General features: G+C 37.1%; 1 protein-coding gene across 1 annotated transcript; it reads left to right on the top strand.

The window, feature by feature from the left end:
- The first annotated feature begins 5,923 nt into the window (after window positions 1–5,923).
- LOC149405111 (cyclin-dependent kinase F-4-like) lies at window positions 5,924–10,149 on the top strand. Its single transcript, XM_089606840.1, has 14 exons — window positions 5,924–6,060; window positions 6,979–7,057; window positions 7,178–7,246; window positions 7,738–7,827; window positions 7,916–8,057; window positions 8,203–8,305; window positions 8,405–8,457; window positions 8,546–8,612; window positions 8,764–8,872; window positions 8,966–9,031; window positions 9,182–9,250; window positions 9,342–9,408; window positions 9,506–9,610; window positions 9,742–10,149. Exons 2-14 carry the CDS (start codon window positions 7,034–7,036, stop codon window positions 9,945–9,947), a joined length of 1,170 nt encoding a protein of 389 aa, XP_089462966.1. The 5' UTR covers window positions 5,924–6,060; window positions 6,979–7,033; the 3' UTR covers window positions 9,948–10,149.
- The last annotated feature ends 3,140 nt before the right edge of the window (window positions 10,150–13,289 follow it).

A 13,289-nucleotide genomic window follows, 5' to 3' on the forward strand; every position in this document is an offset into this window, starting at 1 on the left:
CCAACAGTCCTTTTCCCAGGAGGCAGTGTTGTGATGTCCCATGTATCATTCTTCTCTAATGCCCTGATCTCCTCATAAGTAGCTTTCTTCCAGTCTGGGTTTGACAAGGCTTTCTAAACTGTTGAGGGCACCTGGTACTGATCAATCTGTGTGACATAAGCTCTACAACTGACTGATAGGTTACCATAGTAGATAAAATCCTCCATCTGATAAGGAGTGTGAGCTCTGGCAGTCTTTCTCAATACAATTGGCAGATCATCAGCATGTATTTCATTATCAGTCTGAGAAGAAGGGTTATCAGTAATACCTTGACTATGGTTGTCAGTAGACATTGGACTTGGTGATGATGATTGGCAGTCTTGAGTCACATCTGGTGGTAGACTGGTTGGAGTGATTGAGTCTGATGTATGAGGCTGATTGTGAATATGAGTGTGATCAATCTGTGTGACATAAGCTCTACAACTGACTGATAGGTTACCATAGTAGATAAAATCCTCCATCTGATAAGGAGTGTGAGCTCTGGCAATCTTTCTCAATACAATTGGCAGATCATCAGCAGGTATTTCATTATCAGTCTGAGAAGAAGGGTTATCAGTAATACCTTGACTATGGTTGTCAGTAGACATTGGACTTGGTGATGATGATTGGCAGTCTTGAGTCACATCTGGTGGTAGACTGGTTGGAGTGATTGAGTCTGATGTATAAGGCTGATTGTGAATAGGTTGAATGAGGTTGGTGGTGATTATGGGCTGACATTTATCCTGAGATTCTACCTGACAGTTCTCCCCCAGAATTGAAGTGTAGAAATGGCTATTTTCAAGGAATGTGATATCCATGGTATGGAAATATTTTCTTAATGATGGTGAATAGCATTTGTACCCCTTTTTTTATGGTGAGCAACCTATGAAAACACACTTCAAGGATCTAGGATCTAACTTATTTTGGTCATAAAGATGAATGTAAGCTGAACAACCAAATAGGTTATGAGGTATGGTGGACTTGAGTTTTGAATTTGGAAAGCTCTCTAGTAATTTCTGACATGGAGTTGAGAATTTTAGGACTCTTGAAGGCATTCTATTTATTAGATAAGCAGCAGTGAGTACTGCCTCTCCCCAGTATTGTTTAGGCATATTAGTAGTAAACATGAGTGATCTAGCTACTTCTAATAAGTGCCTATTTTTCCTTTCTGAAATTCCATTTTGCTGGGGTGTTTTGATACAGGAACTTGTATGTACAATGCCTTGGGAAACGAAATATTCATTCAGTATGGAATTGAAAAATTCTGTGCCATTATCTGAGTGAAAATATGAATTTTGGTATTGAATTGAGTGAGAATCATTTTGTGAAACTGTTTGATTAGTGATGGTGCTTCTGACTTGTTTTTCATCAAATAAATCCATGTGAGCCTAGTGTGATCATCAATGAGCAGTAAGAACCATTTTGCACCGGAAATATTGGAAAATTTAGAAGGCCCCCATATATCACTATGAATCATTGTGAATGGCTTTGAAGGTTTGTCTGAGCTGGGTAGATATGACTTTCTAGTATGCTTAGAGAGATGACAAATATCACATTGCAAAGATTTCACATTCTTATTATTGAATAATGAAGGAAAGAGTTTTGAGAGATACAAGAAATTTGGATGACCAAGTTGATAATGTAGCAACATGATCTCTTATTTGACACCAAAGCAGAACTAGAATTTGGAGGCTTTTTGAGGAGGTATAACCCAGCTTTGACTTCAGCACTGCCAATCATCTTCCCCCAGGCCTTGTCCTGAAAAACACAAGAGTCATATGTGAAGTGAGTGATACACTTCAGATCTTTATTCAACTTGCGCACAGACAGTAAATTGCAGTTCAACTTAGGTACATAGAACACTTAGTTGAGTCGCAAGGAAGATGAGATTTTTACTGTTCCCATGCCCTTCACATATGAGACTGAGTCGTCTGCTATGATTACTGATATTGAGCTGTCACTCTCATGATATGTGGTAAATAATTCACGATTACCAGTCATATGATCAGTAGCTCCAGAATCGACAATCCATGAAGAGGAATCATCAGTTTTTGAGTGAAAAACCAGTGAAATATTACCTTTTGTTACCACGAGTGCATTTCCAGTTGAACTCTGAGGATTCAGTTTTGATTGACTGATCAAAGACTGAAGAAGTTCTAACTGATCTTTGCTGAAGAGTGGAGAGGTGACCAGATTGCCCTTGTGTTCTTGATCTGATGAGGACTTCCGAGGCTTCCAGTCGATCTGCAGGCTTTCCATGGATCTGCCAACATGTATCTTTGGAGTGTCCTGGCTTGTGGCAATGATCACAGTATGGTCTATTGTCGGCTTTCCTGTCGGTGTAGACTTTGGCAGCTTGACTTTGACCTTCGCTTGACACTGATAAGGCTGAGACATCTGAATTTACTGCAGTTGATGAGGCATCTCCCATCATGAAATTTCTTCTGCTCTCTTCATGCCTTATTACTGAAAATGCTTCTCTGATTGAGGGTAGAGGTTTGGTGCTGAGAACTCTTCCTCTTGCATCATCCAAATCTTTATTGAGACCTGATAAAAACTTAAACTCTTTTTGTCTCTACAATAGACATGAACAACTTCCCATCCTCAGGACACTTCCAGCTGTGAGTATCAATGAGGCCTATTTTTTCTGCCAATGTTTGGTGAGGGAAGTAAAGAATTGGGTAACAGACATATCACCTTGCTTTAGTTCATAAAGAACACTCTCGGTTTTCAAATACTTCTGATGTATTCTCAGAGCTAGAGAAGGTGATCTTAGCTGCTTCCCAAATCTCGCCTGCTATGGAGTATAGCAAAAATTTCTCACCAATATCAGGGGTCATTGAATTAATTAGCCATGACATCACCATATTGTTGTTGGCTTTCTAGGATTTGAATACTGGATCATCTTCCTTCGGGGTAGCAGTGATATTGAGGAACTCATCTTTGCTCTTTCCATAGATAAACATAAGAGCTGATTGTGACCATTGAAGATAATTTTGGCCATTTAGTTTGTGGTTGGTGATTTGGGTAGAGAAGTGATCAGAGTTTATGGTGGGCGATGGTTGAGGAATTGTGACGATTTCTGTGGAGGTAGAAGTGAGACCTTGCATGTTTTTACCGTATTTGGTCATGCTCTGATACCATGAACGTAATTGAGATCAGAGAAGAAGGAAGGAATTGATCTGCACTTTTATTAATAATCAGTAGAGTATATATACAAGATGATAACAACCACACCTCCTAAATACAATGAATGAAATAAGGATGGAAATAACAATAACTCTAACAATAACGTTATTCTACCGGAAGAGATAATATTGAATGCCTAAAGACTAGGAACTACACGTAAATACTTCAACAGTCTGTTATCTTTCAAAGCCAACGAAGTTGCTGTTTTTGCATGTCAAGTAATCAATAGGACACACACGAAACGAATTATAAGCATTACTGGTTTTCTTTGATAATTGAAAGTTTAAAACTAAATCTGAAAGAAGAGTTTTTTTTTCCCATCTTTTTTGTTTTTGTTTTACTTGTTCAAGAAGCTCCGAGTAGTCTTGAGCAAGGTTCGACATCCCGAGGGTTCCGGTCGGGTTCCGGCCGGGATCCCTTGAATCGCAGGGAACCGGGACGGGAGTTGCAAAAACCGGTCCCGTGAACCAAACCCGTTCGAATCCCGGTCGGACCGGACCGGATCCTCCGGACCGGGTCCCGTTTTTTTATTTAAAAGAGTTGGTCCTCATTCCGGGAAACCCTACTCTCCCGAGGAAGAAATTTTCGCAAACCCTCCCGACCGGATCCCGTTGCTGCTCGTCGTCGTTTGCTCAAATCCCGGCCAAATCCCGCGAATTCCTTCACTTCCGGTCTGCGTCCCGCCGGATCCCGCACAGCCGCCGCCGATTTTGTCCAGATCCCGGGGAACCCGAGAGGTATCATCCGAGCTTTTCATTTTTTAGGTTTTTTTTTCAATTTTTTCTTATGAATTGATGATTATTGTGATGATATTGTTGAATTATAATTAATTTCGAGATTAGTTGATTATTGTCATGATGAAGTTGAATTAAAATGTTGATTACAATTAATTTGATGATTATTGGTATGGTTATGTTGATTTTGGTGATATGAATTGATGATTATTGTGATGATATTGTAGAATTTTAATTAATTTCGAGATTATTTGATTATTGTCATGACGATGGTCTTGAAATGTTGAATTAATCTTCATTAGATTATGAATTGATGATTATTGTTATGATTAAGTTGAATTACTTGAAGTGTTGATTAAAATGAATTTGATAATTATTGTGATGGTTATATTGAATTGAAATTAATTTGATCATTGTTATGGTGATTTGTGAATAAGTGGAAAGAAATGATTATGATTATGAAGTATGGCGTCCGACCCGGCATACAAGTATTGCGAGCCCGTCGAAGGACGAACGATGTACATCATTAGCGGTGGTGGAATCACTCGTGTGAAAAATCACTTGGCGAACATAGAGAAGACAAAAAGTGTGAAGATGTGCGACCAGGTTCCTTATGAAGTACAAGAGGAAATGCAGAAGTTACTCTACGTACGCTCTCAAAAGAAGAAGGAAAGTGAGAGTTTGTGAGAGTCGATGCGAGCAGACCTTCACAAAAGTCTAGGAGACTCTGACAAAGAAATAGACGAAGGTCCCGGTGAATCTTCGGGGTCCTCTGATCCAAGAAGATCGCACTCCGGGATCAAGAGGTTGGCCAAAGCTGTCGACCGATTCTTCATTCACGAGTGACGAGACACTCAAGACACTCCACGTCGCAGATCGGCGACGCAGATTTCAACCCCCGAGACACTCCACTTATAATTAGTGTGTTTTATCGTACGTGTTGTAATAATTTTATACTCTACATATGGTATTTTTTGTTTAAGAACTCAGTTTATGTTTGGTATGAACCTTTGTTTGAAGTATGGACTATGAAAACTATTTTTATTATTGTAGAATATTTGTCTGAATCCCCCTCGGGTTCCTACATTTTTTGTCGGGTTCCTATCCGGTAAACGGGTTCCTAACGTTACCGGTTTTTTTTTTCTTGAATCCCCCTCGGTTTCCTCTTCGGCAAGCGGTATCCCCCAAAATTGGGATCCCGGTACGGTAACGGTAACGGTACGGCGATCCTTGGTCTTGAGGAAAAGGGACATCAAAATCAAGCGAAGAATTTCCGTCTCCTTTACACGAATTAGTAACGAAGAGCTTCGCGGCTTTTTGAGCCTCTGAATTCCGATACTTCTTCGGCGAAAGATTCATGAAATAATAATTCGAGACCTACATTTTTCCCCAAAAATAATAATCCAGAACACGGAATTACTGAACAGTTTGAAAAAAAAAATTCAAAAATTAACGTTCTTCAAATCTTACTTGAGAGCTTGGAATAACTGAAGGGATTGGGCTGGGAAAAATTTTCAATACCATTGCGGTCTCTAATAATATCAATTTTTTTCCCTGCTCTCCTTTAGTCAACGAAAAACTCCTCTTCCAGAGAGAGAGAGAGATAGAGAGAGAGAGAGAAACAGAGCGTTTACTCACTACAGTCAAGGACTTGAGAAGCAAGGATAGTTTGACACGTGGCATAGAAGATATGAGTGTCCAATAGCAAAGGAAGTATTTTTCCCGCTTGAATCATGAAAGCAAGTTTTTATTTTTTTATTTATTTTCGTCGCGAAAGCGAAACTAAAACAATTCCAAATTCTCTCACTCTTCTTCTATTCCGTCATATAGTATCTCGTAGTGAATGTTCCGTCTAATTCGCCCAGATCGGCGACGATCGATTCGCCTCCGTGGAGTGTCTCCACCGGCAGAGTCACCGACTGTTGACTTTCCTTCCCTTCCGAGTTGCTCTGCAGCAAGATCTCGGATCTTGAGCTTCCAAGGCCATCGCAGCCGTCCGATGTGGCTCGTCCTCGTCTGCGACGACTGATTCGACCTTCGAGGAACACTTCCATGGCCGCTCTTGGTCTCGCCCGTGGTTGGGTGACGATGGAGTACCTCCGCTTTTGCAACACCAATGGTAGTTTCTCTAATCTATTCACACTATATATATTTTATTGTTCCTTGTTCGTTTGATTTAAAATGGATTTTTTTTTCTTCTGCATTGTTGAATCAGAGTTTATTATGCTGAATTTGATTTCTCGTCGTTGTTTTCGCCTTGTTGAATTTGATCGGTTTCGATGTTAAAGCCCTAATTTAGTTTGAACCCTAATTTGATATTTGAGTATGAATCGAGTGCTCTTTTGCTTGTTCATGTTTTAAAAAATTATGTCTGATTATCAAATAGCTTTTAGTATTTCTAGTCTATTCATCCAATATATTTTATTACTATTTGTTCGTTTGATTTAATATTGATTTTTTTTTTCTGCGTTGTTGAGTTTATATATATACCGATAATCTTTGGAATTGGATGATTAGTTTTTTGTTGTTGAATTTGGTCAGTTACATATATGCCCTAATTCGACAGTATAAATTGGGTAATATATAATTTGAACATCAATGGTGTGTATGTGATTAATTTAATATCAACGGTATGTGGTTAATTGCATATACGATTGGAAATCAGATTATAATTTTATTTTATTGTTTACCGAGTAGGACTAGGTTTCCTTGCTTATCACGTTTTCACTTCCCTATTATATAATGACTATTTAAAGTAGGACTTATAATACTTTTATATAGATACGCCTAATATATTCAGTGATAGTAACTCAAACTCATTCCAAGTTCAGCGTCAGTTTTCAGAAAGTTAGATATAACAAAACGAAGACGATTGTTTGAAGGACATAACTTCCTTTGATCTTAATAACTAAACATCTGTACTTTATTCCATAAGAATGGAGAGGTGGGTCTGAATAATATAGCAGCAGTACTTAGTGTATAGTAAGATAAAATTAATCGGTCACTTACCAAAAAAATTTCGAATTATCTTAATTAGGTACGAGTTCATAAACAAGGTTGGTGAAGGTACTTTTGGATGCGTTTGGAGAGCTATGAATAAGGAAAGCGGTGAAGTGGTAAGACTTCAAGTCTTTCTTTCACCTTTGACCTAAATTTTAGGTTTTAATATAGCATCGGAGCCCAACTTAATTTGGGTACTTTTGTTTGTTTTCAATTAAGAATGTCTTCTTTTGCAGGTTGCCATTAAAAAATTGAAGGACAAGTATGTTTCTTGGGAAGAGTGTTTGAACTTGAGAGAGGTCAAGGTAACGTAATGTTGCTGTTTAGACTATTTGCGTACATAGTTCTTGGATTAATCTGATTATTGCATATTAGTCCCTACAGTTTCATTTTTTGTAAAAACTATTGATTTCTAACATGCTAGTCCTTTTTAGAAAAAAAATAATACTTCTATAGAATAAAACGCCTAAACAAATTCAAAGTGAAACATATATAACAAAAAAAAAAAAAATTGTTTATGATTTAAAAAATAATCACTAAGATAAAATAATACATTCTGAATCCAAAGTTGTTATAACTTTTATTAGTATTTTTGGGGGTAAAATATAATTTAAGTTGTTTAGAATTTTTTTTTTTTTCAAAACTGACCAAAATTCTATAAAGGATCACAATCATAAATATTAACAACTATTTGCGCCAAAAATCCTACTGTCTATCGTATTTGATATATCCTGCTACGTGGTACATGGTTTATAAACTCTTTTTTTTTTCTTGGTTTTTCTCTCTCGAATGACAGTCATTGCGGAAAATGAACCATCCTAACATTATGAAGCTGAAGGAAATCACAAAAGAACATGATACTTTATTCTGTGTGTTTGAGTACATGGTAAGTGTTTTCTTACCAATTATTAAGTTCCTGGTCGTATTAATTTAATTTTATATAACCGTTCTTCCGATTCACGTACGAATTTCAGGAGTCCAATCTGCAACAACTTATCGAAGAAAGACAATATCATCATTTCTCAGAATCTGAAATCAGAGACTGGTGCTTTCAGCTTTTTCAAGGACTTACTCACATGCACAAGTCTGGATATTTTCATCGGGATTTAAAGCCTGGTAATTTCATCTAACAAATCACTGGAACTTAAGTGTCTTTTTGTAACATACTTGAGAAATTCCATGCTTCTGTCTAGTTTAACCGTCTTTCTCTTCATTGGGTTTTATTTACTTTTTTATTTATTTTGTTATTAAATTCTCGCAGAAAATCTATTGGTTGCAAAAGAAGTAATCAAAATCGCTGATTTAGGCTCAGCCCGAGAAATTGATTCTCTGCCTCCGTACACAGAGTACATCACAACACGGTGGTAAGTTTTTTGTTTTGTTTTGTATCTCGTTTTTAATTCCCTCCTCGTTTATGTTATGTATTGTAACAAAAATGTAATGGCTTCATTTTTATCTTCCAGGTATCGAGCCCCGGAAGTGCTTCTTCGTTCACCGTTGTATAGTTCTAAAGTCGGTGAGTGCGATTCCGTGATGAAATTTGCAGCTCTGCCTTTAATCAGAATATATCATTTTCTTATTCCAGTTACTCAATTTTATGACAGACATGTGGGCAATGGGAGCTATCTTGGCCGAGCTGTTCACTCTCAACCCGCTATTTCCTGGTACCAGGTAACTCAAGTATATATATATATATATATATATATATATATATATATATATATATATATATAATTTTTCTCATCTGAAAAAAATAAAAATAAAGTTCTTCTAGAAATACGTAATTTGTTGCTGTATCTTTATGCAATGGTTATGTTTGCAGTGAAGCAGACCAGATGTGCCAAATCTGCAGTGTTATAGGCAGTCCGACTGTGGATTCATGGGCTGATGGGATTAAACTCGCAAGTGATATGAACTACAAGTTCCCTCAGGTTGATATGAACTCTCAATTCGTTTGTCTACAAGATTTGTTTTACTTAATTTGGGTATGGAAACTAATATTTTCTGTGTTTTTTACACAACAGTTTCCGGGGGTCCAACTATCTGTACTGATTCCATCAGCTAGCGATGACGCAATTAGCCTTATTGCGGTACGTATGCGTTTTGTTAGTCTCAAGTTTGACACTATGTATGTTATTGAAACCTGCACATTCTTGTAAATTTTAGCTATTTCACCAACTTTACATGAACCTTGGCTATTTTAGCTATATGAGACCCTTTGTTTTCATTCTAATGTGTAGGCGCTTTGTTCGTGGGACCCGTCAAAGAGGCCATCAGCTCTTGAGGCACTTCAACATCCCTTTTTCAAGGCAAGTGTTTCCATGCCATTTCCATATATATATTTCTGCTTCTATCTTCACCCGAAAACCCCCGTTAACTCGATCTCCTCGAATGTTACAGAGTTGCTATTACATCCCACAGCCACTTTACTACAGACCAACTGTTTTCGCTCCTCCTTCGTCCTCAGGTTTGTTTACTACTTGAATCCGTTCATTGACGCTTTCTTAAGAAGCCACGAATGCAACAATAAAGCTGAGTTATTTTCATCTCTTCTCGTCTCGCAGCTCTAACAACGAAGGTTATTGGGCCACAACGCGCTAAGAGATATCCCGGGAGCTTATCAACCAGTGTCCAAGCTTCCCTTAACTCACACGTTCCTTCTCACAATGGTACCTTTTCTTTTTCCAGTTTCATACAATGAGCAAGTTTAAAATTCTAATCCATGTACACCTTTCTTTTCCCTTCCCATCTCGGCAATATGGTAGATTAGAAAAGTAATAATTTCTCGTAAATATCGCAGGTGTGCAGCACAAAGTGGGGATGGCCAATCCATGCCAGTACTATTTTGGTATCTTTCCTCCGCAATCGCATGGAAACCACCCCGTGGAAACTAACATGCGCAGCTCAGTTGATTGGCCGACACTCCCTCCGCCGAGCATGGTGATTGGGCCCCGGCCCCGTCCCCGTCCATGGAAAGACAAAAATTGGGCTCCAGTGCTTATCTAAGCTTAAATTGATTTCCAAGAAGGATTTTTGGACCTCCTTTTAGGATTATCCAAGTCTTTTTTTTTTTCCTTTTTTCTTTTTTTATCCTTTATCTTCTATAGCAAGCATTAACTTGAGACAACCTTAGGCTTTCTCTTGTATGTTGGTATTTATTTTTGTTTGGATGTAAGCCATTGGATGTTTTATGAGATTATATGCTAATGTGATGAGATTTCAAAAGTACGATTATAGTGTGTTTTCCATTATCCAATAGGAATTATTTATTCTAAAAGTACAAGAACAAATGTCATTAAAGGTTTTGAGTTTTGTTTGAAATTTTTTGAAGGTGAAACCATGAAATATAGACAACTAGGTAGTTGGGACTTGGGATGATGCGTATGCACTACGAAGTGTAAACAACATATCATCGTACAGGTCAAATAAAATATTTTAGTTTACTCATAAACTAAATGAGAAATTTCATTTTGTAAACGTCAAGTGGAGAAATATTAAAGTTGGATCCCTTAGTTCGAAAATACATAAAATTAGACTTTTGATCCAAAACCGGACAATAATACCCCTACAAACAAATAAACTAATCTAAAACCTTTCTTTATATTTCACTCTTACTCTCTCTCCTCTCAATCCCTTACTCGATCTCTCTCGCACCCGATTCCGACGAGATACGACGAAATACGATTCCTACGGCCTATGGTGGACAAGTTTTGCTGAAAATTTGACCTTCACCACCCAAAATGCCCAAAAAACTATGAATTTCATCGTAAATCATCGGAAATTATCATTAAGAAAAATTGACTTTGCGTGACCGATGTTTTAGTCACGCAAACTCAATTTCTGTCGCACGACGTCTTCATACACAAAATGCCTAAAAAACTATGAATCTCATCATAAATCATCGTAAATAATAAAAAATTATCGTAAATCATCTTAATTTAACATGAATTTCATCATAAAATGGTTAAATTTTATGCTAATCTATCGTATTTCATCGTAAATTATGTGAAATTTCATAATTTTTCACCAACTTGTAGAGAAATATATCACTAAATTGAAATTCACCGTTATTCAGCGAAATCCGCCAATGGAGAGCAGATAAGAGGGCTTTTTGAGAGTTAGAGAGATAGAGAAGAGAGGAAGTTAGGAAAATTAGAGAGATAATGAGAGAAAGAATGTTAAATGGGCTTAAAGGGCATTTTTATTCAATTTTGGGTCAAAAATTCAGTTTAAGATATTTTTCAATTAAGGGGTCTACCTTTGATATTTCTCCATTTTTTATGTCTACCAAATGAAATTTCTCAAATAAATTCCCATTAAGAGGTTTGTGTCATCAACTTGGATGTAGCCCATGACGATTCCCCCGTACCCACATTAATTCACACAACAATAATTGATTTGTCAACCGAAGAATTTCGGTCTCCTTTAACCGAATTCCTAACGAAGAGCGTCGCGGCTTTTTAAGCCTCTAAATTCGGCACTTCTTCGGCCGTAGATTTATGGAATAGTAATTCAAGACCTAGATTTTTCACCAAAATGACTATCCAGAACTTGGAAATGTTAATAGTTAAAAAAACAATGTAGAATAAATAATCTTCAAATCTTACACGAGAGCTTCGAAGAAACGAATGGATAATGATCAGAACTCCGAATCTCGAGTACAATTGCTCTTAAGCTGGTTGTTGTCCATAACGATTCTCATATTTGTCACACTGATCATGACACCTCAAGGTCTTTGGACCATGCATAACCCAGCTGGACACACCAACAACGGTTCAACGAGTCGATCGATAAGCACGGAGCCACGGTCAGAACTCTGAATCTCGAGTACGAGAACATGAACCGCGAGGATAAATTGCTCCTAAGTTGGTTGTTATCTTCACCATTCACAACGATTCTCACATTCGTCACACGGATTAGGACGTCTCTAGTGACCAAAAAGAGAGGTTCGATCTCAATCTCTGATTTCTTTGCCAAGACTTTGTTTCTTGCTGATAATGAATTTACGGATGATGAATTCGTTCTTGCGATTCTGACGGGAATATCTCCACCGCCACAGTCACCGACAGTTATCTCGGATCTGCGACGACTGATTCGACCTTCGATGAACACTTCCATGGCTGCTCTAGGTCTACGTTGCGCTCGTGGTTCTTTCGCATCACCAATGGTAAAAACGATTATCAAATAGCTTGTAGTTTCTCTAATCTATTCATACAATATATGTTTTATAACTCCTTGTTCGTTTGATTTAAAATTGAATTTGGTGTTGAATCGGAGTTTATAGTATACTGATAAGTTTGAATTGGATTTTTTTTGGTTGTTTTTGTTGTTGAATTTGGTATGTTTCGACATGATATATGTATCAGATACGATAAGCACATGTCACTAGAGATCAGTTGTGTATAAATCACGTTTATAATTTGAATATTATGTGATTTATTGAATATCAACGGTATATAGTCGCAAGTCCCACCTCGTATGACATGTGATTAATTGCAATATAGGATTGGAAATCGTTTTATAAATCAATTAGTTTTAATTTTATTGTTTACCGAGTAGGGTTAAGGTTTCACATTTTTAGTTAAGTTTCCCATTCCTAATCGGAATTTATATTTAAAAAAAGAAACTATTAGGATGCTTCTAGTTTCCTTGTTTATTACGTTTTCACTTCCTATCTACCCGACTATTGGGAAACTGAATTTGGATTCAGAAGACGATTGTTTGAACTTGAAGGACATAATTTCTTTTAATCTTAACAACAACTAAACATCTTTATTCTATTTCCATAAGAATGGAGAGGTGCGTCTGATTAATTTAGAATTGCCAAGTATAAATAAAACCCAATAAAAATCGGTCAATAACAAGCTTTTATTCGAATTATCTCATTAGGTACAAGTTCATAGACAAGGTTGGTGAAGGTAGTTTTGGACGTGTTTGGAGGGCTTTCGATATGGAAAGCTGTGAAGTGGTAAGCCTTCAAGTCTTACTCTCTTTACTGTTCTTTATTATCTTTCAACTTTGAGCTAGTTTTTAGGTTTTAATTTAGAATAATTTGGGTACGAATCTTCGTTTGTTTTCAATTAATAATATCTTCTTTTGCAGGTTGCCATTAAAGAATTGAAGGACGAGTATGTTTCTTGGGAGGAGTGTTTGAACTTGAGAGAGGTCAAGGTAACGTAATGTTTCTGTTTAGGCTTTTTGCGCACATAGTCCTTGGATCAATGTGATTATTGCGTTTTAGTCCCTCGGTTTTCATTTTTGTAAAACAAACTCTTAATTTTCTAACATTCTAGTCCTTTTCATAAAAAATAATATTTTAGAACTCACCGTGTAAATAACTAAAAAGTG

Source organism: Urtica dioica, chromosome 2 (genome assembly GCF_054948205.1).
Source record: "Urtica dioica subsp. dioica isolate 48M chromosome 2, U.dioica_male_clone48M_v1_H2, whole genome shotgun sequence".
Classification (NCBI taxonomy): Eukaryota; Viridiplantae; Streptophyta; class Magnoliopsida; order Rosales; family Urticaceae; genus Urtica; species Urtica dioica.

What these genes read in the sequence shown, in the direction of transcription:
- LOC149405111 (XM_089606840.1), top strand. Translation starts at nt 7,034, where the DNA reads ATGAATAAGGAAAGCGGTGAAGTG. An exon ending in ATAAGGAAAGCGGTGAAGTG is followed by an intron (nt 7,058 to 7,177) that starts GTAAGACTTCAA and finishes CTTCTTTTGCAG; the next exon opens with GTTGCCATTAAAAAATTGAA. An exon ending in TGAACTACAAGTTCCCTCAG is followed by an intron (nt 8,873 to 8,965) that starts GTTGATATGAAC and finishes TTTACACAACAG; the next exon opens with TTTCCGGGGGTCCAACTATC.